General features: G+C 41.9%; 1 protein-coding gene across 2 annotated transcripts; it reads right to left on the reverse strand.

Annotated features, from left to right (window-relative positions):
* Window positions 1-59: 59 nt before the first annotated feature.
* Window positions 60-24,455, reverse strand: ulk1b (unc-51 like autophagy activating kinase 1). 2 transcript variants are annotated; one of them, XM_029444172.1, is made up of 27 exons: window positions 23,761-24,455; window positions 22,549-22,641; window positions 22,026-22,067; window positions 19,574-19,606; window positions 17,997-18,033; window positions 16,423-16,596; window positions 13,425-13,498; window positions 12,955-13,056; window positions 12,265-12,323; window positions 11,621-11,703; window positions 11,365-11,415; window positions 10,837-10,928; window positions 10,469-10,634; window positions 10,257-10,308; window positions 10,034-10,120; window positions 9,551-9,694; window positions 9,302-9,450; window positions 8,480-8,739; window positions 8,156-8,361; window positions 7,594-7,715; window positions 7,188-7,313; window positions 6,914-7,098; window positions 6,362-6,546; window positions 5,595-5,713; window positions 5,346-5,503; window positions 3,324-3,459; window positions 60-3,041 (listed from the first exon to the last, which is right to left on the reverse strand). In XM_029444172.1, the coding sequence occupies exons 1-27, from the start codon at window positions 23,848-23,850 to the stop codon at window positions 2,986-2,988; spliced, it is 3,081 nt and encodes a 1,026-aa protein (XP_029300032.1). In that variant the 5' UTR covers window positions 23,851-24,455; the 3' UTR covers window positions 60-2,985. The 2 variants fall into 2 exon arrangements, with proteins under 2 accessions (XP_029300032.1, XP_029300031.1); XM_029444171.1 differs by having other exon boundaries at window positions 10,257-10,311; window positions 23,761-24,454.
* Between the last annotated feature and the right edge of the window lie 311 nt (window positions 24,456-24,766).

Below are 24,766 nucleotides of genomic sequence, written 5' to 3' on the forward strand. Positions count from 1 at the left end.
ACTTGAATCTCCATAACGGAGGTGACATGGCAGCAGAGGAAAACTCACTTCATCTTAAATTACCTTTCCTTTCACTTTATTCATGTTGCAACTCAAACAATAAAGGTTACACCACACACACAGGGACACTGAGATAGTGTGTTTGTCATAGATATGACAACATTAAAATGCTTTTTGCAACAGTAAGAGACAATAGGAAGGTTCAGCAGAAGGCCTATTCTTTGGAAATGTATAGGTGGTAATGGTACTGTTCTCTCCATGCCTGCAGTGTCATATATACAATAACAATAACTTAATTTACAATATTTACAGGTAATACAGAATGAGTAAAGTGGAAACACAAACACAAAAACATTCAGGTATGTTCTTAAAAAAAAACATACAAAAAAAAGATCCAAACCAATGACAAATCTACTATGGGAGTGCACACGTTACACTTCATTTTATCTTTATGAGATACTTGGGAAGTCCGTTTTTTGCTAAAGGACACTTCATTTCTGCTTGTCGTAGGGCACCGTCTCCGTACTTCCTACACCAACCAGCTGTACTCTTTAATTATTTCACCTCCTGCACAAATGATCTCAATAGTGCTTTTGACTCCTACCCAAGATAATCCTCATTAGAATGGCCGATAGCAATGATTGTATGGAACAATAAAAAGTGACACATACATCAGTTTTTATAAAGGTAAGATGTTATCACCACTACATACTGACTGAACAGAGCAGCATGTGTAAGAGACAGAGAGGCTATGTGGATGAGTTGATATTAGGAATGTACACTCACACAAACATAACACACACACGCAGAATGATCTTGGTAGACCTACGAAAATGTACGAAAAAAGTTATCTGACAAAAGGCCACAAAGCAAATACACTATGTATATTTAGATAAATCTTCACTGAGAAAAAACTTTTCCTCCATTCCGTTCTGCTGACAGTGCTACTATAATGGCTTCAAAAATCTCAGCGTGAACCATCTTCAGCCCTGACCGTACATCAACAGGTTACTCTAAAATATGCACTTAGTCACCATCTTAATTAACTTAAAAAGGCAGAAAGAAAGTCGTACTGGGGCCTGGCCGTGGGTTACACCAGAGGAACCCTTGTTTTTCATTGGAGTCAAGATCAAACCATTCACATCTTGTTATAGAGCAATGTCATTCATTCTGTATGGAACAAATCCCACTGTCCATTAATACAACAAACATCATTTCACACATGCATGCATGCACTCAAGCTTCTCTTTGACAGCAACCAAAGTCGAAGTTAACCCTTCCCATTGGCCCACAATTTAGGGGAGTAAAGGTATCCTGTTGGGATATAGCTAAGGTCAACAATACACACACATTTCAGGTAAAATACACTTTTTCAACTAGCACTCCAAATCAACAGGTCACTTTTCAAAATCAAACACAAATCGGCAATGACTGACTACTCTGAAACCAAACACAACATTACCGATGCAAAACTATTTTTCAGTGTAAAGCAATTTTCCTTCTTCAAGGAATCTTTCTAAGGTTTCATAGCTTATACCATCTCTTTGTCAGCATTCTCACATCTAACACACACTTTGGACATCAACTATAATACAACTAAAACTGCAATAAAAGTATAGAATAGAAATCTCTAAATATGCAACTCTGTCTAAGGTATCTACAAAGAAAGGAAACGTTTAGCATGTTCCACTCAAGATCGTCCCATACAGTACTTCAACAGTGCAAAAACAGAGACGCTAAACACGGGATAAACCTTAATTTGAAGTAACATTTGACTAATATTAAAGCCGTTTCTCTCCCGTCAGCCCTACATTCAAATTTGATTATACTTGCTAAACTCCGACGTGATTGATTGACAACATATAATCAGACAGAATGTGGAGTCGGGTGAAGACATTACCAGCAACAGCAGCACCTAAGCTTCTGTATACCTGAAGAATACATCCCAGGTTATTGCAGCATCTTTAACAAGATTGTATTCAGGGATGCTAACAGACCAGTTTCTCTTGAATAAAAGCTATAATTTGCATGTAACATTTTTCTGCCTTAATACCTGTCACCATTTAAAAAAAACAAAAAAAACTATCACATTTTTGTTTCAATGACGCAACATGGTCTGTAACATAGAATCAGTAAAGTGTTAAACACAGCGATATTTTTTCCAAACCAGCATAGTTGCATACAGCAAGTCTAAAATAAAATGAAACACAAAAGCAAAACTACATTTAATTTTGGCAACAGTTTTGTTATAGTGCTTGTATGCGCTTCCAGCCACCAATAGTAGCATTGCTATTTAAACTTCCCTTCAGCGAAGCAAGTAACAACTAGATAAATACCAGAAAAACAGACCCAGGGAACCAAACAAGAGGATATAAGACAAATGATGAGAATGATACTTGGTCGTTCCTGCTCTTCATCAGCACACGTCCTTACTGTATGTAGGTATACAGCAGATTCTCTACTTTCCCAACAGCTACTGATCTTGGTAAAAGACATTTTTGTCCATAAAGTCGCCAATTGCAAATTCGTAGAACGAATATTTGTCGATCTTAAAACGCTATCTGCTAATGTTTAGATAAGTGAATGTGTGACTACTTGGCGATAATTGCTCCTGCAGGTGTTACGTCTAGTGCGGGGAATCTTCTTCTTGGCAAAATAAATATCATTTTCAGTACCAGGAGCAAAGACCTCTCACGTAGACAAGCGCACAGACATTCTTTCACAGCCCAAGTGCTTCATGTCCAACACTGGTAAACGTTTAGTGTCGGGGAAGTCACTGCCACTGTCCAACACTTGAGATGCCATTTAGAGAGGAGGTCAAGCCCTGAAGGTTCAGGGGAAGTGAAGCCTCGTGGTTTCCTTGTGAAAGCTAAAGCATTTCTAAGTGAAAACCATGAGATGTGTGTGGAGATTTGGTTCGTTGGTAATGTGCAGGATGCAAATGAGTGACATCATATGCACACTCCAAGAGGCAGAGAAAGACCCTCAAACACAGAGTCCTGACTGCAAAGCTGTGAGGCGTCGTTCAATGCACTCCTTACCTGCGCACACAGAGAATAAAAAAAGACAGCGGGTGGGTCAGCATTACAAGTTATGTCCACGTGGTGTCAGAATGGGTTTCCTCCAAGTGCTATGGTTTCAAGACATGTAAATTAGTTTTTAGTGTATAGATGGAACATTTGGAATTTAGTTCAAATGTATACAGCAAATTGTTTTAGATATAGAATCACAAAATATGATTCTTAGCAGCAGGAACATCGCACACTATGGTGCAGAGTGGAGAAATCCCTTCTTTTAGTGAACGAGCTGACAGACATACTTACATTTGCTAACGCTGAGGATGTCGTCCTGTTCAGTGAGCAGCAGAGACAGACCCTCCATCAGCAGGAGAGCTTTATGGTAGCGCAGGACCGACGCTTCCCCCTGGTGGAACATCTCGTCCAGTGCAGCAGTCTGCACCTGATAAGACACCAGGATGCTCAAGTTAATACATAACTTAGCTCAGCAGTAACGTTTTCAGTTACTAACTTTTGTTTTCCTTGCTTTGTGTGTTACTCTTGCCTGACACAATATACAAATACAAACACATACATAAGGCATAACCTTTTAGCCATTTATACGAACACTCTAATTAGCCTCCAATTACTCAAGTGGCTTTACAATATTCCTGTCACCATAAAGCAGGGGTGTCCAAACTTTTTTCACTGAGGGCCACATACAGAAAAATATACGAAGGGCTGGGCCACTTGTACTTGTGAGGTATATTGCCTAAAAAAAAATCAGGGGGGGGGGGGGGGTGAGGGGAAAAGGGGATGGATATATCTCAAGCTTGTTAAACAAATAAGTTATTGGGCTTGTTAACACATCAACTAACGTCAGTTAGAAAATGTTATCAACTTTAATTGACTGAATGTATTGAAAAGTTGAGCTTATTAACATGAATACTGTGTAATGTATGTTTTAACTCTCCTATAATGGTAACAGCGTTGCACTCAGTGGGAGCAGTGATGCTTTGGACTGAAGGATGCTGCAGGTCAGGAGTAAGTTTGGTGTTTGAGATACGAAAGACATCAAAGAGATGCTGTCGCTCATTGTGGTTCTCAATCTGCTTTTGTTAACAGAGTTAACAGAAAATGTTTGCTCACATATGTTGAGAGGGGAAGTGCGCAACATTGACGTTGCGTAGTTGTGTCTCAAAGAGACGGAGCTTCACACAGAATGCTTTCATGTGCGTAGTAGGCTCTTGTTCAGTGTTGAGATGACCAGTAAGATCAACTAAACAGGTCTGCCAAACATGGAGGGTCACTCCTTCTCTTTCAAAAACAGATCAATTTCTGATCTCAGGGAATAAACCCGCTGCAGCCAGCGCACATCAGAACTGTGGAGTGCGTCCCCGTATTCAGCATCGACATCAGACAGGAAAGCTTGAAATTCTCTGTCGTAAAGTCCTCGTGCTCGAATAATGTTGTGCCCTTTAGACTCCTAAGAACAAGCAGCTCTTCCGTAACGCAAAAGTTATCGTCAACTCCCCGCAAACAAAATGAACAGCTGTGCGGTGTCTGTCGCATCTGTGCTCTCATCACATGCAATCCAGTACAAATCTAAAGCACAAGCTTTATCTGACACGTGATGTTTTAAGTTAACTGACAAGTCAAAACTGTGTTTCTGTGTTATAACTAAGAAGTGCAAAACATTCAAGCGCAAGTTTCTATCTGGGCCTTATTCCATTATACTTTTAGAATTTGCTGTGGGCCAATTAAAAATGGACCACGGGCCGCAGTTGGCCCGCGGGCCGTAGTTTGGACACCCCTGCCATAAAGCAATCATTTGAGAGCAAACGCTTGGAGCCTAATAGTAATAAAGATATTTTCACCTTAAATGCACTTAAAAGTAATAATCTCATTTAAATAAATGTCTGTTAAGTCACTATCGTCCAATGAGGCAACTCAATGGTGATTGAGCCTGTGGCCCACTGATGAAGGTATTGCAATATTAATACATGTGCAGTATTCCCAGTAAATATATACTGGCAGTCTGTGGATCAGATTACAGTTGAATGATGGAAGAAGGTCTGATTTCATAATTAAAACGACAATAGTTCGCTGCCGTCAGACATGTAGTAATAAACCTCATCTGCACTTCACCCCCAGTGAATAAGGTGTTGCTAAATCAACCAGGACAGAAATCTTGAGGCTTGCCACTTTAAGTTTGTAACACATGCTGGGACTAATTATTCGCTAGATGCCCGCAGATAGAGTATCTGAATGGTTACGCTGTGGCCTGCTGGTCAATAACCCTCATCTGCTTCTCGGCTTCCCAACTGTCTAATTTTCCGCCTGGCTTACCATCTGCACAGTGTGGCTGAACAGCAGCCGCTCAGCTGTGATGGAGGTGATTTGGTCCATTAGACGGTGCTTCCTGGAAAAGAAACGCTCCAGACGGGTGCTGAGTGAGCGACAGGATGCCACACTGGACTTGTACAGCTCATTCAGCCTCCTCACTACTGTATACGGACAGACATGCGTGTTAGAAGACATTTTAGACGCATTGACAAGACAAGACCCTCCCCCCTTTACAAAGGAAATGGCTCGTACTTTGTTTGACTGTAGAGGATGGGTAGAGTTTGCCCTGCTTAACTCGCTCCATGGCTGTGTGTAAGGCAGTCGACAAAAGTTCTGCAGTCTTAAGGTAGAGAACCAGCTGTTCTGCATGACTGAGGAGAGACGCACACACACACACATGCACACACATTGATGTTGGCGTTAAATTATGAAAGAAAGTCAAATATCTGATAGATTTGCATAGCAGCAGTTTGCATCAAAAACAGTTACAGATGATAATACAAATAACAAGTGAGAAAACATGAATGCAACCGTTGGCTAAGGTGCAGACAGCATCTCTAAACAACTGTTCTTATCACTCCGAGTCCTGAGGACAAGAGTGGAGACTAAAGTCTACCACATTAAATAACACGCTCCCCATTATCAAACCCATCTGCAGTGTGTTTTTCGGAATGTTAAGAAGGCACAAAAGCTCATCATCTTCTTTCTCTGCACTCTAACTCTACGACCCACCTGTCCCTGAGTTTATTGTATTTATGTCAGAGTGTCTTTGTTTGCTCCGGTGGAAAGATCTTACAAATCATGTGTCAAACCAAGCAGCATAAAGTTTGACATTTTTCAGTCAATACTCTAATAGGCTCTAGAAATCTGTTTACTGCAACATGAAAGTCTGACTTGAAAGATATTTTTGTTCATTTGCGGCACGTTTGTCCCCAGGGTTATTTATCAATTTTCCAAACTGGATAAACATTATCACCGCCATCAGCATACAGTCACAGCCGTAGTTGATACGGTCTTACCTCCACTCTCGGCTCAGTGAGCTTATCTGATCTGCTACCAGGCTCTGTGGCTGAAGGAGGGAGGGATGACAAATGTCCCCATGCTCCACGAACAACGTGACCCCACGGGCTCCAGCCACCTCCATCAGACAGCGGGCAAAATCCAACGTGAAACGCAGGCTTTGCACAGTGTCTGTGTGCTCCTGCTGCACTCCGACAGAGACAGGAAGGAAAAAGGTTTAGGTGATATCATTTTGCATCAGTCTGCATTGATTAAAATAACACAAGCATTAACAGGAGACAGGTCATTCAGTGCATTTCATTATTCCACTCTCAGATTCCACCTTAGGCTATTATGCCACGATGACTTGAGCTAAAAACCCTTCAACCTCACTTCGCTCCTTTCTCATATTTCTCTCACAGTCCACACTGTCTAGAGGGATTATTCTTTTTCAAGGGTTTGTGAGAATGAATTCCTGATTTATGTGCACAATAAAATGGATAAAAAACACAGGATCTAAGTGGATGACTTCTTTTTCCCCAACTGTCCAGTGTATAAAACCTGTTTCTCACCTCCATCAGTGTCTCCTCAGGCAGCTCAGGAGCCTCAAAGGTTACAAGACCGCCCATGTTGGCTGTGATAGGATCAGTGAAACTGTAGCGAGGACTGGAATTAGCCTCGAAGCCATCCAGAAAGGTGCCGGTCTGGGGGTAGCGGCCAGTGAAGGAGCCTGCAGGGCTGATTGAAGTGAACGAGCCTGCAGGAATCAGAAAAATAATGCTGCTGCGTAAGTGGAAATGTATTCCCGCTTGTTGCAGAAGCGATTGCGGCATTAGGATGCGTTACCTGAGTATTTCCTCTGTCTGGAGGTATGAGGTGGTGTGCTGCCACTGGGAGGAGAGCCCACGGTGAAAACCACCTGTGCTGGGCTGATAGAGCCAGGAGCAAGGCCTCCTCCACCACTGAGGGGCACTAGAGGGCAGAAAAGAGCAATGATTGAAGGTAGGGCTGGATATACTGTTGACCATTTTCCAACTAGAAGAGTGCACTCAGTAGAGTGCTTACGCCTGGCAGAGATAATACATACCAAAGAAGCTCTCCTTGCACATTTTTTTAATAATTGGAACAACATTGTATCACATTCTATTCTCTTGCAATGTATTATTGACACACTGTTGGAATGAGCAACGTAAATATACATTAGTACATTACATGCACATGTTGGTTAAAGCCACTCGACAACAATTCCTACCGGTTATGTCTATGGCTTTTTCAGAAGTCATGTTCTCTGTGCTGCCTCGATCACCCAAAGGTCCACCTGGTCCAAACGCAGCCATCAGCAGCATGTCAGACAGACGACCTGCACTCTGGGACCTGCACCAAAGAGACAGGACACACAGAAAGAAAGAAATTGATATGAATTTGGCAAGAATCCTTGTTAAATATATATTTGAGTTCTTTTTAATTCCTTCCTTCATTTTCTTAATTTCCCCCTTGCCAGCTATATTTAACATATATTATATCCCCTCCATTAGGTTCATAATCCCTGTCTTGACCTTTTTTGTTCCATGAGAAGAATGAATAAAAAGGGCTATCCAAATAATACAGATCTCCTGTGTTATTGCAAAAAAGCTTAATATGTGATAAACGTGCAAGGAATAAAAAATTATTAGAGGAAGATACAAACTCCTTGAAAGTAGTTTGTTTTGCAGAAGCACTCCTATCCGTTTATACCGTATCTGTAGGACAACAATTCCTCCTGGATACACAGCATCAGCATGGTAAACATAACAAATACAAGACAAGAATCAAACCTTCCAAAGCCTTTGGTATCATCATTCAGTCTGTGGATGCAGTGGGCAGGCTGGGTGACCTGTGTAAGCGCTTGATGTCCTGCGTCTCTGGGCTCTGCGGGGGCAGTCCTGCTGCAGGGGGAGCCGATGACCAAACCCTGTTGTGTCAGGAAGGTCACGAGATTCGTAGAGCTGGGAGGCTTGGGGAATTCAAATGGAGGGATGGTCTGAGGAGAGAGCCAAGAGGGAGAGGAGAGCGGTACCAGAGGTTGGTTTAAACTGCTTGGTATTCTTTTCTTGTTCCGTGCATCTCCAGAGAATTAAACACACAAAGTGCTGACTCACCCTGGAGGGCGAGCCCAAGATGGTGGGGAGGGGGCTACGCTGCATCAGCTCACTGAGTCTGGGAGACGAGTGCAGCGGGCGGATTGCCATAAGGCCTGCGGAGGGGGATACCACCGGGTCCGAGTGCTGCTTCCTGATCTTTTGCCTGACACCGCCATTGGCGCACTCCGACAAACAGGGGGCGCTGTGGAGCCGCGTGCCCAGTCCTGTCGTCTGTGCGTGTTGCTGAGAAGTAGGCCGGGCTTCAATGTGCTGAGGAGCTGTGGGACAGAAGAAGGAGGTCAGAATGTTTCTGCTTTAAGACAGCAGGTGGCATCGCAAAATGAAATGTCAGACAGGACAACAAAACAAGAAATCCACCAAGAGACGGCAAAGATAAGTGCCAAACTCCCCCGCTGCCCTGCTGCATGTCCAGACAGCTAAGGGGCCATGCCAGCATGAAGCACACACGAGCAACTGGTGGTGAGAAGGAGAGTGTTTGTGTACGTAGGAGGCTGGTTCATTTTTCTCCACGAATAACTTTCAAAACTACTGACCAGGTTGACAAACGCTTAACCACAACCCTATTTCCCTCTTTGTCTGTTATTTTTGGGCAACAACACCTACAACAAGCCAAATCCGGATTGTAAACCCCGCCTGCTCGGTTAGATTATTTTTTTAATGAATCAATTTACCATTTAGTCTATGAAAATGAAAAAATATGAGAGGATAGAGAATAGAGAAATCCCTCTTTGGTTGAATTGTATAGAGAGTAGTATGGAGAAAGCTGTGATGTGCATCTGAGAAAGTGGTTTACAAAGTGAAGAGTAGCGTCTGAGCTACCTTGAGGGGAGAGCTGGAACGGTCTGGCGCCTCCCAGGGAAAGCCTGTGATTGGCGGCGACTGCTCCCTGGCCGTAGGGCGATGAAGGCCCGGTCCGAGCGAAGCCCAACGTGCTTCCGCTGCTGCAACGCCGCACTGGTGTCGACAGTCTAATAATACAAAGCTCATGAGTCACTCCAGCCAGTTTAAGATATGTAAATACAAATTTACATTAGCAACACTTTATGTTTTGTCTTTGTGGATACAGACCGTGGTGAGCCATCCTGTTTGGGAGAATTGAGGTTCTGCTCCATGCGCTGGTAGTTCTGGACCTGGGTGGGGACTGGGATAGGCAATGACTGACCATGGTTTCCATAGCTACCACCATAGTTACTTCCCGAGAACTCACTGGGCCTGCCAACAACAGTGAGAAGAACAGAGAGTGTCGAGGGAAACGGTTAGACAAGAGATAAGAGGGTTCGTGTGTTTAACACTTTCTACAGGAACGAGTACAGATGGAGAAGAGATATTCCAAACTCAATGTCCGTATGTAAAATATTACAAAGATTACATTGTGTGAATAGTTTTAATGAAATGATCTGAGGTTAATTAAAAGGAACATATTTAATTAACCAGATATCAGGGAATTTAATCTATTCCACAATTTACTTGAGCAATTGACGGTGTCTTGTCTCCTGAGCTACACCGCACCACATGCATCCCCCAACCAATCGTTCAGCTTTGTGCCGTTACCTGACAGGACTTGGAGACCCACTGCAGGAAGGTGAGTGTGGTGGTGTTTTGACTTGGCTGCACAGACCAGCAGAAGCCAGAAGAGAGCTGATTAAAAGAGGATTAAATTGAATTACAGATAGTCCTTCACCAGCTGTATTGTGTAACTCTGTCACACAGCTACAATAAATAAGTGTAATGCAAGCAATGGCAATGTATGAATAACAAAATCCTTGCATCCTACCCGCTGTTCATCAGGCTGTCCTGTAGCACTTTACTCTCACATGGCAGCTCTACTGCTGGAAAACCAGGAAAAACGTTACAAAAGTGACAAAGTATGGATGCCTAGATAGAGTACACATAAAAACTAGTCCATGAGAAATTAAAGCTGACTTCAAAACATAGGACTAAGCACAGCTGCATTTGATGTGCATGTAGAAAGAAATATTTTCTTACTGGTAACGTGAGCAGGCACCATGACAAAGTCATCTGTGTCACAGGAAGAGGAGTTCTTGCTGCTGCCGCCCCCTCCAGACGAGTCCTTGAGGAGAAAACCAGCGGCCTCCTGGGTAGGAGAGGCCTGAGCTTTGGCACGCAAGTGCTGAACCTCAGCAAGAGACTGCTGCAGAGACAGGGAGACAGAAAGTAGCAGATAAACTGAGAAAGAAAGCACAAAAGAAATACCTAAAGAGTAAACAGTGTGAGAAGGCCAAATGCATGTCGACTTGGTTGGATTCTATGACTGCACATAAAAGCACAGCGTTGTTACTCAGGCACAGACAGAGAAACAGAGAGGCAATCATACAGGAATAATAAACACGAACCGGCGGTGAGGCGAGGTGAGAGGTGGAAGAGCTGCTACAAGAGCTGGCTGATGCAGAGCTCGGGAAGCAGGTCATGGACACTGTAGGAGTTGCTGAAACAAAATGCAACCCACTGTGTTAGATAACTCAAGGATATGCACAAGGCAGATTGATGAGAAACACTGAAATCAAACAGAAACATTGTCTGTTTACAAGAAAGGCCTGCAGGGCACATAGCACGTCATAAGTCTATGGTCTTAAAAAGAATCTACTAGCTCTAGACCTGGGGCAGAATAAAAGTATAATTTGAATGAAACATTTAGTCTTGACATTATTTAAATCTTGCATTATCTTAAAGGTTAATTCAAAAAGAGATGTGAAGTTTTGCACTCACTGCTTAAAGAAAATGTGATGTTTATTACACTTGAGGTGCAAGACATTTTAATGTGTATATATACACATCATATACAATATAGTCCTGCACTTATGTATTAAAGACAATTATCCAACCAAGCCCTATTAAGAAGTGTGTTGTTTGTTCATACTTACTCTTTTTCATGGATGAGCTAGCCTCCAGGAAAGGATGAGCAAAAAACTCATCTACCAACGACAACAGAAGAAATAGAATTAGTAGAAGGCAGTGAAGTGGAGCTACAATTCAGCAACAGACAGTCAGACACAGAAATATGTGTTACATCTGTTGTCTGGGTAATGTGACTAGATATTACGCTAGCGGTGTAGGTCTGCATCAGCACCGTATGGTCAACTGTCTCATTCATTTTACTGTACTCAATGTTTCACGAACCAAAGTCCATACGGTCCTTGTGGCTGCGCTGCAGCAGACCCAGCAGTAGGTGCCTCAAATGGCTTGAAGTCTCTCTGGGGATGCTGCGAACAAATAATACCAAAAATACACTTTAAGTATAAACAATACAACAGCAATTTGTTAATACAGATACAGCAACAACTTAAGCTTGCACTTTTGTTTATACTGGTACCAAAAAATTATCCGTCTGTATGTATTCCCTAAATAAATAGAATTTCATTTCATTAGGCAGCTGTGATAAACTGAAATGTAAAGCCTTTACAGACATTGTGCTGTAAAGTTGTTGGGGATTTGTTGGGGCTCGTCATCTCTAACAATTCTGTAACTCAACTGATGTTCAGCTGTTAAATTACCCAGCTGGCCGTAACTGGCAGCATCTCTACTTTCTTTTTCCCCCAATAGCACTGTAGCGACACATTTTCAAAGAGGGTCTCACTGAAGAGTTTAGGTCAGGGCTTCACTTCTCATTGGTTAATCCATTCTCAAGATGTATTGCAAATAAGATTTGAATTTCTTATTAAGTAAAAAAACTAAATGACGAACTTCACTATGTTTTTTATGTTTGTCTTTTACCGTAACGTCTGTCAATCCCATACAAAATAAACATGTATGTGACTCCTTACTTGGGGCTGAGACTCTTGTTTTTCTCATAGAACAGCCGGAGGTCCTGGGGACTGCTAGCCTAAAGGTGACAAAAGGTCAGAGGGATAGTTGAAAACATGTAAATGTCTGCTCCGATCACTTGATAGCACGTGTTTTGACATGCTCGTCAGTGAAGCTACTCTGGTGGTTTCAGAAATGCTGCTGGAAGAAGTTATGCGTTTGATCTTTCATAGCATCGTTCAAGTTAACCGCGGCAAATTGCTGTATTTTTTTTGGGTTCTTTCACATGATCCCGAGAGAAGAAAACTTTCAACAAACAGACTGAACTGTGGTTTCTTGACAAGGATGAAAACATGTTAAAGGATCATTCCACGCAGTTTGTGTTAATGCACTTCATTTTGCTACTATGTTTTACTGCATGTGTTTTACATCACTTCAATCACATCAAAATAGTTGCTTCAATTTCATTATCTTATTGTTAACATATGTTTAACTTGACAAAACAGTAATCATGTAAAGTCCATAAAAGAATCCAGATTCTTTTGTTATCTTTTCTGTATACAAATGCGTATTACTGACTTAAAAACCAGGGATCATAACAGCAAATGATATAAAACAGAATGATTATAAATCACTCAAGTTTCGTCCCTCAACGACGTTGTGTGAAGCTTCTATTGCAAGAAAAACATCCATTGTAATAGTGTGTTTACCTGAAAAGGAGCCTTCCCAATCAGACACTGAAACACTATGGTTCCTATACTCCACAAGTCGGCCTTGGCATCATAGTTTTGGGACATGATGACTTCAGGAGCCTGTTGAGGAAAAAACAGTGAGATTGCGAAACTTTGGTGAATCTCAACAATTAATGAGATGATTAAGTTAGTCATGTTGTATTGTGTTTTAGAGACTGTGCTCAGCTAAGAGTGCACAATTAAATAATCTGCTTTTTCATATGAACAATGATCACAAAAGCAAATGAGCCATCATCAAGTTTATGTGGAGTAATGATCAAAATATGGGGGTTTTCTAAATGACACCCTTGAAGAGTCTTTATTATATTTTCATAGTGTGTTACCTGTTATCGAAGTCATGCAATCTGAATTTGCTCGGGTGAAGCATTTGTGTATGCTGGCAATTCTTTTCCACCATATCCCTGAAAAAACCTACAACGAGTGCTTACCATGTACATAGGGGACCCGCAGAGTGTCGCCGCCATCATGTTGTTCTGAAGGTACCTGGCAAAGCCAAAGTCCGCTGTGGAGGGAAAATGTGCAGAGAATGAGACTCACAAACTCATAACAAAAAAGAAAAACACATCCCAAATAAATAAAAACTACAGATGTTTGCAGAAAAACAAAATCCCCTAGTGCTCAGAAGAATACATTTTTGTCCACATGACAACGCAGCACACTGGAGTTCACACCCCCAGGGAGTTATGGCTCAACATAACAATGTTGACTGTTTCTCTGCGGTAGAGCACATAGACAATAAAAGTCTAAACTATTTCTGCGTAGCTCATAATATCACTTACAGTATTACATTTGTAAACAACTTGACACATGATACCTAATATCCTTGAGCACACAGCGGAATTAGCAAGTCAACAAAAATAATTTTACAGTACTCCCTTTGCCACCGTGGATGTGCTTGTGTACAAATAGTACCTGCATCCATGTAGGTGCAATGAGTGTGAGCCGTCCGTGTGTTAGTGTGTAAGTTTTCCCAGAGTAGTGAGGATAATAACATTCTGCAGTGACTGGGAGCCTCAGACTTCACTCCCACAAGGCAATCAATTCTCTCCAGAGGAACAAGAATTAATAGGCTTAAGGATTAGAAGTTTCCAAACAGCTGAACAACACACACACTCTCACACACACACACACACACACACACACACACACACACACACACACACACACACACACACACACACACACACACACACACACACACACTGAGCTTGGTTCATGACACTTTTCATTAGGCTGATTACTTGTTGTTAAACCAACGTCAGCGTTTAGGGTAATATAGGCCAAACTCGAAACTGATGGGACACTTACTACATACAGTACACCCTTTAGATTTTTGCAAATATTCTGTTATATCCTTTCAGGGGATAACATTATCCTACTGAAACTTTGATATAACTTAAAGTAGTCAGTGTGCTGCTTGAATAACAGTATAGATTTATTGTCCTTTGAAAATTACTCAGTACACAGCTGTTAATGTCTAAACAGCTGGCAACAAAAGTGAGTACACCCCATAGTGAACATGTCCTAATTGTGCCCAAAGTGTCAATATTTTGTGTGACCACCATTGTTATCTAGCACTGCTTTAACCCTCCTGGGCATGGAATTCACCAGAGCTGCACAGGTTGCTTCTGGAATCTTCTTCCACTCCTCCACGACGACATCACGGAGCGCACGGATGTTGGACACCTTGCACTCCTCCACCTTCCTCTTGAGGATGCCCCACATGTGCTCAATTGGGTTTAGGTCTGGAGACATACTTGGCCAGTCCATCACCTTAACCTTCAGCTTCTTCAGCAAGGCCGTTGTCATCTTGGAGGTGTGTTTAGGGTCATTATCATGTTGGAAAACTGCCCTACGGCCCAGTTTCCGAAGAGAGGGGATCATGCTCTGCTGCAGGATGTCACAGTATATATTGGAATTCATGTGTCCCTCAATGAAATGCAGCTCCCCAGTGCCGGCAGCACTCATGCAGCCCCAGATCATGATGCTGCCACCACCATGCTTGACTGTAGGCAAAACACATTTGTCTTGGTACTCCTCACCAGGGTGCCGCCACACACGCCGGACACCATCTGACCCAAACAGGTTTATTTTGGTCTCATCAGACCACAGGACATGGTTCCAGTAACTCATGTTCTTGGATTCATTGTCTTCAGCAAACTGTTTGCGGGCTTTCTTATGCATCGGTTTCAGAAGGGGCTTCTGTCTGGGGCGACGGCCATACAAACCGATTTGATGCAGTGTGCGGCGTATGGTCTGGGCACTGACAGGCTGACATCCCACTTCTGCAACCTCTGCAGCAATGCTGGAAGCACTCGCACGTCTATTTTTGGAAACCAACCTCTGGATATGACGCTGAGCACGTGGACTCAACTTCTTTGGTCGACCCTGGCGAGGCCTGTTCCGAGTGGAACCTGTCCTGGAAAACCAGCTGTATGATCTTAGCCACTGTGCTGCAACTCATTTTCATGGTGTTGGCAATCTTCTTATAGCCAAGGCCATCTTTGTGAAGCGCAATAATCCTTTTTTTCAGCCGCTCAGAGAGTTCCTTGCCATGAGGTGCCATGTTGTCCAGCATTCAGAGAGAATTGTGCCCAAAACACCAAATTTAACAGCCCTGCTTATCATTTACACCTGAATCCTTGTAACACTAACGAGTCACATGACACCAGGGCGGGAAAACAACATCATTGGGCACAATTAGGACATGTTCACTATGGGGTGTACTCACTTTTGTTGCCAGCTGTTTAGACATTAACAGCTGTGTACTGAGTAATTTTCAAAGGACAATAAATCTATACTGTTATTCAAGCAGCACACTGACTACTTTAAGTTATATCAAAGTTTCAGTAGGATAATGTTATCCCCTGAAAAGGATATAACAGAATATTTGCAAAAATCTAAAGGGTGTACTCACTTTTGAGATATACTGTATCTGTGAATAGGTTTTCTTTGTCTTGGTATATTTTCAACAGTGCTTTATCAGAGAGAAAATGTGAAATTCTATATATAATCCAATCAATTTCCTCTAACCAGGTTAGTCTTATTATCTTGGTGGAATCAATTACCTTGGGGAAATCATTATTAGGTCCTGTTGCAATAAAACGGTCTGTAAAGAGCTTGATTACAGCGTTGGGATTTATAGGTCCTGCTTTTATAAGACTCAATTAGTTGTTGTTTTGCTCCTGTAGAGAGCTCTAGTGCTTTCCTATTGAATCCCAATGTACACCCACAAGCTGCGGTGTTTTTGCTCTTTTTATTTCTGACTATCTTTGTTGTTTGCTCATATTTATCAGTAGATACTACTGGATTAGACCAAGCACTGCTGCTATATTTTCAAATGTTTCATTTAAAAATATCAAGAAGCCAAATGTGTGTACATGCCATGATGCCACATACTTTGCAGACTTCTCTCATTGTACCTACCGATCTTGATGCAAGTGTTGTTGAAGTGCGACTTGCGTCCTGCTGGGTAGGAGAGCAGAATGTTCTGGGGCTTGAGGTCCCTGTGGATTATTCCTTTGGCCTGCAGGACCCTCATGGCCCCTGCAATCTGCTGCAGGAAAACCCGAATAGTGTCCTCACTCAGCGTACCTTTGGCTGCAGAGAAACACCGTTATATGTATGCTAGCTGTACAACATGCTTTATTGATTAACTACTGATACAGCAAAAAGTAGGTATAGTAGACAGATAAGGCCGGAATGACCCTCTTACCTAGATTTTTAAATCATACTAGTTCCTAAAACAAATCTTGGGGAATCAGATCATGTGTCACAAAAGAGACCATCTCATTTTACCTCTTAAATATCTCTCACTTGTATTTATCTCTTTCTCAGCTGTCTCACATCACACCACTGTCACCTTCCCTCCAATCCTCTCCCTCACCTCACGGTGGTACACTATGGTTCTAAGTGAGAGTCCCTCCCTCCCTCCCTCGTCTTGAATTTCTCACTGGCTCCACCTCACTTCCAACACATTTTTAAATCCAGACTCAGGCTTGACTTGGGCCAGGGAAAAAAAGTGCATTGGCTGCAGCGGGTAGTGGATCCAAAAACTTTCTTCTTTATTTATTTTTTTTAAACCAGGCTGGCAAAGGTTATTACTGGAATGTGTTCTCTCTTTAGACTCTAGGTACCTGGCAGACAAAGTTTGCAGCTAGAGCTAAAATTTGTCTGCAAATGCAGAGAGGTATTTGCCACCCTGCCCACGCTGACAGACAAAGACCCACCTCACATGAGAGTTTAGTGCACTAGCTATCGAGAGCCCTGCAAATTATGACAAACATAATTGTAGACTTTATTTTACAACATGATAATTCCAGTGTGTTAGCATAGTGTCAACTCAAAAGCATATCTGCAAAAAGTGGTGTACTGTATGTATGTCTCACATGCTGTGTGTGTGAAGACAGAAGAATACGGCAGGGAAGTTTTATTATGTGGTTTTATAACACGCCATGTCAAAGTCTATTTTAAGCCTCGGGTCGTCCAGAGTTCCTGAATCTTTAAATCTGTCTCCCCAGATTAAAAAAAAGGAAGTTTCCTGCGGTCACACAGGAAGGACTTGTGACCTGAATGGCAGCCTTGGGGCGTATATTTTACTGTAAAGTGGTTCCTATTAATATGCACTCTTTCAATCTTCTTAACAGATATGACAGAGCTGAAAAAAATATTCTTCCTCTTCTACTACCTGATGTCTTAACCGGTAGCTCTGATCCAATGATCATCTAGGACTCTATTTTATATATAGACTATTTGGCAAAGTTATTTTTGAATGCCTTTATTGGTTGCTTGTATCGTTTTTAAATGTAGAAATGTAAGATTATTCTCCTTTTGGACATTGTGTGTGTTGTGATCTTGGCTTTTAGACAATAGAGAGAGGTATTTACAGACTGTCAATTTCTTGTCAACAAGCAACAAAGATGACACTTCACCATCAATTCAGTTGATTGTTCTACTGAGAAGCACCTGGAGCTTGCAGTAGATGAATTGTTGCACTTTACTGTGTAAGTAGTCTGCTAGGTCGCCCCCATTGCAGTACTGGGATTGGAGAGAGAGAGGAGAGAGAGAGAGAGAGTAGAGAAGAGAGAGAGAGAGAGAGAGAGAGCGAGAGATAGAGATAGGAGAATGAAGAGATAGAGAAACTGACGAATGAAAGAAGCGAGAGAGCGTACACATGCCTCTCGTCTCTGCGCTTACGCTCCATCTCTCTCGCTCTCGAGATTGCCATTGCCCCTTCGCGCTCTCGAGCTCTCTCATCTCCCATCGAGATGAGCATTTAGATGACAGCGTTACATTGTAAACACACGTTACATTGAGGGCCGACGTGTAACTATAGTGAATAAGCGTCTGACATCACACGGCCTTTGAAGGGACTAGAAAGCAAGAAGATCAGAGCAGTGATTTGCTGATGAGTGATGCGTTTACAGATTTATACCCTTGGTCTCATTCCCAGCATCAATATGAATGAATCCAGGAAAGGACGAGGTGTGTTATGAAAGGTGAGGCTCTGAAAGGCTGCCTCAGAAGTCATTTCCTTTTCCAAGACACACAGATAAGCATGAAACAATGGAGATAATAATGAATGAAAGAGTTTGAGAAATGTGTCCCTTTCAGGCTATTTTACGTCTGTGTTCTTTAATACTGTTTTTTAACTGGCAATTATCCTATTTTGTTTATTAGATTAGCACATGACCTTTAGAGCATTATGAAACGCTCTTTAGAAAAAACATAAAACTTGAACATTGTGGACATGATATAAACTATGAATGTTACATGTATTTATAGAGGCAGATGTCCTTCAAACAGACACAACATTAATAAAAGTGTCACGGTTCTGTCTTTACGCTTATACAGAATTATGTTTAATTGCTGTTTTATAACTTTATGCGGACCCCACGGCTACAAACCGCTGGAAGCTAAAGACATAACTTTCTTTCCAAACATTTGTTCATTTTCCTGCAGTTCTCAGAGCAATACCGGCCATTTTAGCACGCCAACTGTTCTGTTAAAGTTGCGTCTGAGCAAGCGTTTCTCTTTAAGTGTTGCATGGATCTTGACACGCATTCACAGAACAACCAGGCTGGGAAAAAAGTCAACACAAAGAGCATGATACGTGCACTTTAAGATACTGAATTCTGCAATTTCTTTGTCAGAACAAGACGAGTTAGCATGACAGACAGTTCTCGCCATGCCTTGCAGGAAAGATCAATATGTATGAGGCACTGAAACTGCTCTGAGAAACCAGTCATGTTGAACATTACTGATTAAATCTGTTCTTTGTTGTTTCCTGGTACCCGGATGTTGTCCAGGAAGTCCAAGGGCAAAAGTATTCATAAAGTAAAAGCAGTAGTTACAAGATTCACAAACAATATTCTACATATGGCTCCTAATCAGGGGACATAGTATCAAGCCACAGCAAAAAAATAAGCAGCATCTAGCTGTTTGACCCGGCAGCCATTTACCTCCCTTGATGCCTGAGGACGCAGCTAATTATAGCCCTGGGCCTGCCAGAGCTGCCTGCAAAGGCTGAGACAATACAGCGCTGCACAAACAAAGCCAAACATCACAGTGAGCTTACCTCCATTACCAGGTACACTGAGCTGGCAGTTTCCTAAAGAGAGAGGAGATAAGAGTGGAGGGTAAACAAACACACGTCAGTAACAGACAAAGGGAGGAACAGGTGCTACTCAGCCATCAGGTTCGAGGCAAACTAAGCTGGGGATCCAAGTTGGTGAAATATGCAACCGCCTGAAGGGTTGTGGAAAATTGAGGACTAACTGCTAAGACAAAAACAGTTTGAGCCCTGAGAAAGAATGACAGGAGAAATAAAGAGAGCGAATATTAAAGCATTGCACAGTAGTCGTCTACATGGGTATGGTCAAGACAACCAATTTCAAAACGCCTGACTCGGCTGAACTATAGAAAACAGTCTGGCCTCTGACTGGTGGATTCAACAAGATAGTGAGATGAGGTCAGATTGAAAGACTGCAGTCATCTGTTGCCATGTGATAAGAGGGCTTTTTTAAGCAGCCATTCAGGCAGCACAATGTCCTTTTGCACAACTGGTGCCTCTGAAGAGGGAAATTGATAACAGATGTTAGAAAAGTTGCTAGAATCTCTGAATCGCACACATTTGCAATTTAAAAAATTATCTAAGTTGTTATTAAATTACTAGCTATTTATTGTTAGTTAGTGTTGTTGTGGGAGCAGCGCAGGGCAGGGGTTTGAAGGTTGCAGTTACTCTAAATGAATATTAGAGTGCAAAAGGACATTGTGCTGCCTGAATGGCTGCTTAAAAAAGCCCTCTTATCACATGGCAACAGATGACTGCAGTCTTTCAATCTGACCTCATCTCACTATCTTGTTGAATCCACCAGTCAGAGGCCAGACTGTTTTCTATAGTTCAGCCGAGTCAGGCGTTTTGAAATTGGTTGTCTTTGGCTTTACTGATGCTGGACGGCGACCAACCAGCCGGATTCAGTCGGAGAGACAACATTCTGGTTTCTACCAGCTGCCTCTCTAACAGAAGTGTGATACTGCGGCACCAAAACCTCTGTTAGATACAAAGTTTGCCGTTGCGTTTGAGGTTTATCTTCATCTCATGCTATGACTTGACTATGACTATGACTCACTTTTGTTTCACAAGGTGGACTGTCCTAAATGAAGACAGCACAATAAAAGGAATAAAAATATTAATTAATCGTTTGGTCTATTAAATGTAGAATGTTTTTTTCACATTTCACGATGGCATAAGAGACAATGTTTGGGAGTTTTTGCTCTTGCACAAAACCTGTTTTAAAAATAGGAAGTAAAATACGTTTTGGTGCTGTGACTGTCACACTAGTGTTTGCCTGTAACTCTAGGACAATCTAGAACAGTACAATTACTCGACTCTCAAACTCAATTTTAAGTCACTTTAGATCACACAATCACATCAAAAGTAACTGCATTTCTCTGGCGTCCAGTGTTTGGTTCACTTTCAGTTTTTCCTCCTGCTAATTAGATCGCTAGAGTCCCTGCTCCGTACATCTTTACTGTCTGCTGTGCAACAACAAACCTGTTCATCTCAACACATACCGAGAGGTGCCACTGTGGGTCGGTGTAGAGATAAGAAAGGGGAATATTCTTGGCATTATAACCGGTTGCAAATATTTTTTCTTGGAGCTACTGATGAAGAGCTCTCAGGGAAAACTGTTAAATCCCTGCGTGCCATCATACAACCAAGTGACCGTGCTGGGGTGCTCAGCATATACTGTAGTCTTGTCAGATGTTACAATAGGAATAACCCTGCACATGACATTTGCTTTTAAGCAGATGGCAGTGTGTTAGCCTTGGAGCGGGGTTGCCCTTTCGAAATGATCCGACAGGTGTTGTCACAGTGAGCTTCAGACTGGTAACTAGGCAGCAGGCAAGAACATCGATGCGACTGTGGATTCTTATTCATCACCTTACCGTGCAACACCTGTCTAGTGTGGCACTAAGCTAAGCTAAGAGGTGTATTTATATCCGCAAATGTACACGTGCACAGGTTTTAAAAAGGGAGCGCAACACCTCGTCTACACCGTAGGCACCGGGCTCGTGTCTGGAGAAGGGAACACGTCTCTTCTAATGAGTACGGCAAGTAAAACGTTAAGACACTACACTTCCAGGAAAGCCTTCAATCATGGAGACCGGCAGAGACAACCCATGTGACTGAAGACAGAAGTGTTAACTGAACCTTTTACAAGGATTTGCTTTGCATGGAAGAGCAGAGTAAAGCGTGCCTGAGCAAGATGAAACAGAAAATATTATTTTTTAGGGCAAACAAATGTAGCAAAGCCTCATTTAACAAGTAGGGAAAACAACGCTGTTCAAGCTGCGTGAGACAGAAGTGGGTCATGTGGAACATCCAACAACCCATCTGCTCTATTTCGGTGAGCACAGCCTGATGGTGAAACTGGGACAATAAGAGGTGTGATAATTCTGTATGTAAACACTCAGCCTGTTCCTGATATGCTCTAGATACCATCTGTCAATGTAGTCAAACTTACCTGAAAGTCCAGTAATGCAACAATGTTCTCATGTTTCAGCTCCTGCAGAAATGACAGAGAAAACCAATGTTTGGATTCTTTACATGTTTTAACTTTCAAGAGATGTCCAACTCTATATCATCTATACACATTATACACATATGTGTGCCTTATTATAAGTATAGTCCTATGAAGTAACATAATAACTGGAAACCAGTGAGAGCTTCCGATTAGGCTGCAACTAATGACTATTTCCATCATCGATTAATCTACAGATTATTTTCTCAATTAACCGTTCGGTCTAAAATGTCATAGTAGTGTTAGAAAGTCCAAAGTAACATCTTCAAATGTCTTGTTTAGTCTGACCAACAGTCCATAACCCAAATAACTGAGTTTACTATTATATTTTGAGAAAGAAAAGTATCAAATCCTCACATTTGAGAAGCTGGAACCTGCACATGTTTGCCATTTTTTCTTAAAAAACGATAATGCGATTATCAAAATAGTTGCAGATTCCTTTTCTGCAGCTCTACTTCGGACTTACCTTGAGTATTTTGATCTCTTTTCCCAACAGTGTCTGGGATTTGGCCAGGTTCTTCTTGTTTATGCACTTTACTGCCACCTCCCAGTCATGTTTCTAGAAGGAAACATTACATGCAAAATCATTTTTGAGTAAACACAATGCACCATGTGTGGTATGTGTTACACTGCTACTGCTGTATGGCGTATGAATATGTACCGTCTTTGCACTACAGTACAAGTGTTAGTATGTGTCAGTACATAGAGAAAATTAGTTCCATTTGTCTATTTGTCAAAACCACAGATTCTAGCACATTTAAAATACTTATTTAACAACAGCAACAGCAGCAACAACAACAACAACAACAACAACAACAACAACAACAACACCACCATTAAAGCTGTCACACTAATTGATGGTCTAGCTATATGCTTCCGCCCATCATGCTAGGTTACAAGGGTTTCCTAATTGTATTTGGTATGGCTTCCAGAAGGTCTGGTTACTGACGTAGTATAAGTCCTTTATTATTATTTCTTATAACTCAAATCAATTTCTTCTCTTGTGCATTTTCTAAACTGATAGCATATTTGAATGTATTGTATTATTTAAGCATTGCAATTTGTGTTATTAGATGTCGTTATCCTCCAAAATTATGGATGACATATTGATCTGTGTGCCAATTTACTAATGAAGCAAAGATGCTGCAGGCCTACATTTCCCCTCAGTTATAGTATATGATTCACCAGATGTGATACATTGTATTACCAGTGTATAATCAAATTACTGCAACGACATTATAAGGTATACTCGTTCATTCCGGGTATAGGACATGTTTGAACATGTTCATTAATGGTCTCAGTGTGGAGCTTTCTAATGGAAACAACAAATGCCTGCTGCTCTACATTTCGCCAGGATTATGGACGTGCATCATCTACCGAACCAGCCGAAAAATAAAAACCCTCACACAGAGACTATCCGTGCATAAAGAAAAGGTGTCGCATGCATTAAAAAAGTATGTCATGATTGTATTAATTAACTGCCTGTTATTTTAAGAAACATCCTGTCCGGGCTCCCAGGCCTCTTAAGGCCGTACAATGAAAACAAATACACCAGATGGCCAATTAAATGTGATCCACGCCTGACAACCAAACCATTCAAGGAATCTTTAATTTCGTCTATTTTTACAATAGCATATATATGGTTGTATTACAAACAGTAGACAGGGAAAATACTCACCTCTCGGTGTCTGCCTTTGAAGACGACAGCAAATGCGCCATGTCCTATTAGGTCCTTCCGACTGAACTCAAATTTCCCGACCGTCTCCATATTGTGCCAAAGTCTGGTTTTCTACTAATTGCAGGCGGACTGACGACCAGGAGGCCTCAGGTCACCCTTCTGGATAGCAAGTGCTCCTTTCTCCTCTGTCAAGTAGGGGCAGCAGCAGGGATATTCACCCCCTCTTTCACTGACCAGGAGCTGCCTTCCTGACAACAAACTGTCCTCTTCTCTCATGTTCGCACGCACACGTTTTGGAGTTTAACTCCTAACCAAGCTGTATAGTGACTCCCATCGCTGACGAAGCGGCCAACACAAAGTTAGCTAACTTAACAAACGAGATTCGGACGAGTGTTGTTGTTGCAGCTGTCTCTGACGTGCCACCTTAAAAAAGCAGCTCGCTGCGTTTTGTTTATATACAGGGGATCCTCACTTCTGTCGTCTGAAGCGGTCTGAAGCCTACACACAGCGACACAAGCGCTGGCTGTGAACGTAAAACACGCTAACAATGTCTAGTAGCGAGCAAATAATGTCACTATTCCTTTTAATCTTTTGCAATTCGCAGCTGACTCGCCAAAAGTCGTAGCATCGATGGTCCCAACAAAGCAGACGGCGTCGAGCCTCTGCAGCACAGCGCATGCGCAGAGCAACTACAGCTGTAGGCTTGACGTCAGACGACAGAGTCCGCTGTCATAACATGAAAGTGTTAAAAAACGTTTTTTTAAGTGTTGACATCTGTTTTGGCTTAGTTCAAGTAGTTTAGTTTATGATAAAGTATGCATGCATGTGTGCTTGTATGTGTGTATTAGGCTCGCGTGAGGAAAAAATAAGATAGATGTCAAAATGTAAAACATTGCAGTAGCCTTATCTAGAATATTCAATAGAAACAACATGGAGATGTCCATGGAATTTTGTGGAAATGTTATAATAAATAAGTGTGTGAAAACATGACTCTAGCTTTCTAAGA

This window comes from Cottoperca gobio, chromosome 12 (assembly GCF_900634415.1).
Source record: "Cottoperca gobio chromosome 12, fCotGob3.1, whole genome shotgun sequence".
NCBI lineage: Eukaryota > Metazoa > Chordata > Actinopteri > Perciformes > Bovichtidae > Cottoperca > Cottoperca gobio.

What these genes read in the sequence shown, in the direction of transcription:
- ulk1b (XM_029444171.1), bottom strand. Translation starts at nt 23,850, where the DNA reads ATGGAGACGGTCGGGAAATTTGAGTTCAGTCGGAAGGACCTAATAGGA. An exon ending in TTGGGAAGGCTCCTTTTCAG is followed by an intron (nt 12,324 to 12,954) that starts GTAAACACACTA and finishes TGTCACCTTTAG; the next exon opens with GCTAGCAGTCCCCAGGACCT. An exon ending in GACAGCCTGATGAACAGCGG is followed by an intron (nt 10,121 to 10,256) that starts GTAGGATGCAAG and finishes TCTTTTAATCAG; the next exon opens with CTCTCTTCTGGCTTCTGCTG.